Source organism: Phaethon lepturus, unplaced genomic scaffold, assembly GCF_000687285.1.
Source record: "Phaethon lepturus isolate BGI_N335 unplaced genomic scaffold, ASM68728v1 scaffold30211, whole genome shotgun sequence".
NCBI classification, from domain to species: domain Eukaryota; kingdom Metazoa; phylum Chordata; class Aves; order Phaethontiformes; family Phaethontidae; genus Phaethon; species Phaethon lepturus.
The window spans coordinates 958-2,377 of NW_010520263.1; the positions used below are offsets into that span (position 1 = coordinate 958).

The window sequence follows — 1,420 nt, forward strand, 5'->3', positions numbered from 1 at the left end:
GATTGTGTGATTGTTTTGACATGGCTGAACTGAAGTTCAAGAAGTCTTGTTTTCCACTGTTTGAACCGGCACATCAGCAAGCGTTTACAGTATCACAGTTTCTCATACTGTTTTGTTCACATCACACATGCCAGTTATTCCTACAGATTACATGAACTGTAGCTTTATGTTTCTTCAGAGAAGGCGGCAGACATGATTTTGCTTACAGTTATTATCCAAATCAAATCAGTAGCAGTCTTCTCTCAGTTAGCCCAGCTGTAGACTACCTAGAAGCTGCAATCAGAGAGGTGTGCCCTTGGGGAGCCAAAGTTCACAAGTCAGTGAGAATGCAGCAGCCCAGCGAAGTAAACTTATACCCATTCATTATGTGAATTTAGATGCAACTGCACACCACAACTCTAAGCACCTGGACTGCAAAGGCTGAAAATTGTAATAATGGTTTTAGATGAGGTTCGACTCTTTAAACCTCAGTTTTGACCACATATTCCACTATCCTATGAAATCTAACAAAATCAGTTACCCAGTTAGCGCAATTACAGTCTGTCCTCTTCATTTCTTAAGAAGCTGGTGCCTGACTATAACAAAAGGGGCAACAAACCCACTTCCAAAGAATCCACACATTACTACCAGTAATCGCCATTTGTTGTCCACAGAAAATGGAAGATTCTAAAAGAGAAAAATGAATTTTAGTTTTGCAATCAATACAGTAATTAATTCCTCATTGACTTGCAAATGGTTGAGAAGCTCAGAGCACTAACAGGTGGAGCCAAACTGCCAAAATAAATATTTAGTTTCAGACCAATTCCCCTTCCTCTCAAGAAAAGAAACACAATAATTAGCATAATAGCTTGGATGTGACCTCTGGAGGTCATTTTGTCCACTCCTCCCCTCTCCCCCCAATTCAAAGCAGGGCAAGTTTGCTGAAGGCCTTGTCCAGTTAAGTACGAATGTTTCTGAGAACGCAGAGCCCACAGCCTCTCTACACAACCTATTCCAATATTCAATTACGTTAATTGTGAAGATTTTCCTCTTGTTCATTAGGATATTTAAAATTAGTTTTTAGATGTAGGACTTAACATGTTATGCACAAAGTACATCAGAAAGCGTTTACAGTATCATTGTTGCCCCTCATACTGCAATGCTCATCATCTGTACTACTGAAGCAGAAGGTTGCAGAGAAAGACATTCAAGTCATTTGCACAACAGTTTGCTTTGCTGTGGCCCGTAACAGCGGTTCCATGAGACCGCAAAGCCCACCCAATGCCAGCTGGAGAACTGGCAACAGGGCAGTCATTACTCTGCTCCTCACAACGGCTTCCAGGTCGCTGGGGCCTGAGAACCCGATTATGTGTAAAACCCTTGGCGGGGACTCACCGAGTGAGGAGCTCTCCTTGAGCACACCCGAGGCAGGACGGGCCTG

The 1,420-nt window shown here is 42.7% G+C and overlaps 1 protein-coding gene across 1 annotated transcript in view; it reads right to left on the reverse strand.

Moving 5' to 3' along the window:
* Positions 1-549: 549 nt before the first annotated feature.
* LOC104628677 (cytochrome c oxidase subunit 7C, mitochondrial) overlaps positions 550-1,420 on the reverse strand; it is a 1,327-nt gene continuing 456 nt past the window's right edge. Inside the window, exon 2 of the mRNA XM_010297342.1 lies at positions 550-666. Coding sequence (XP_010295644.1) covers positions 550-666 — 117 coding nt within the window. The remainder of the gene's footprint in view (positions 667-1,420) is intronic.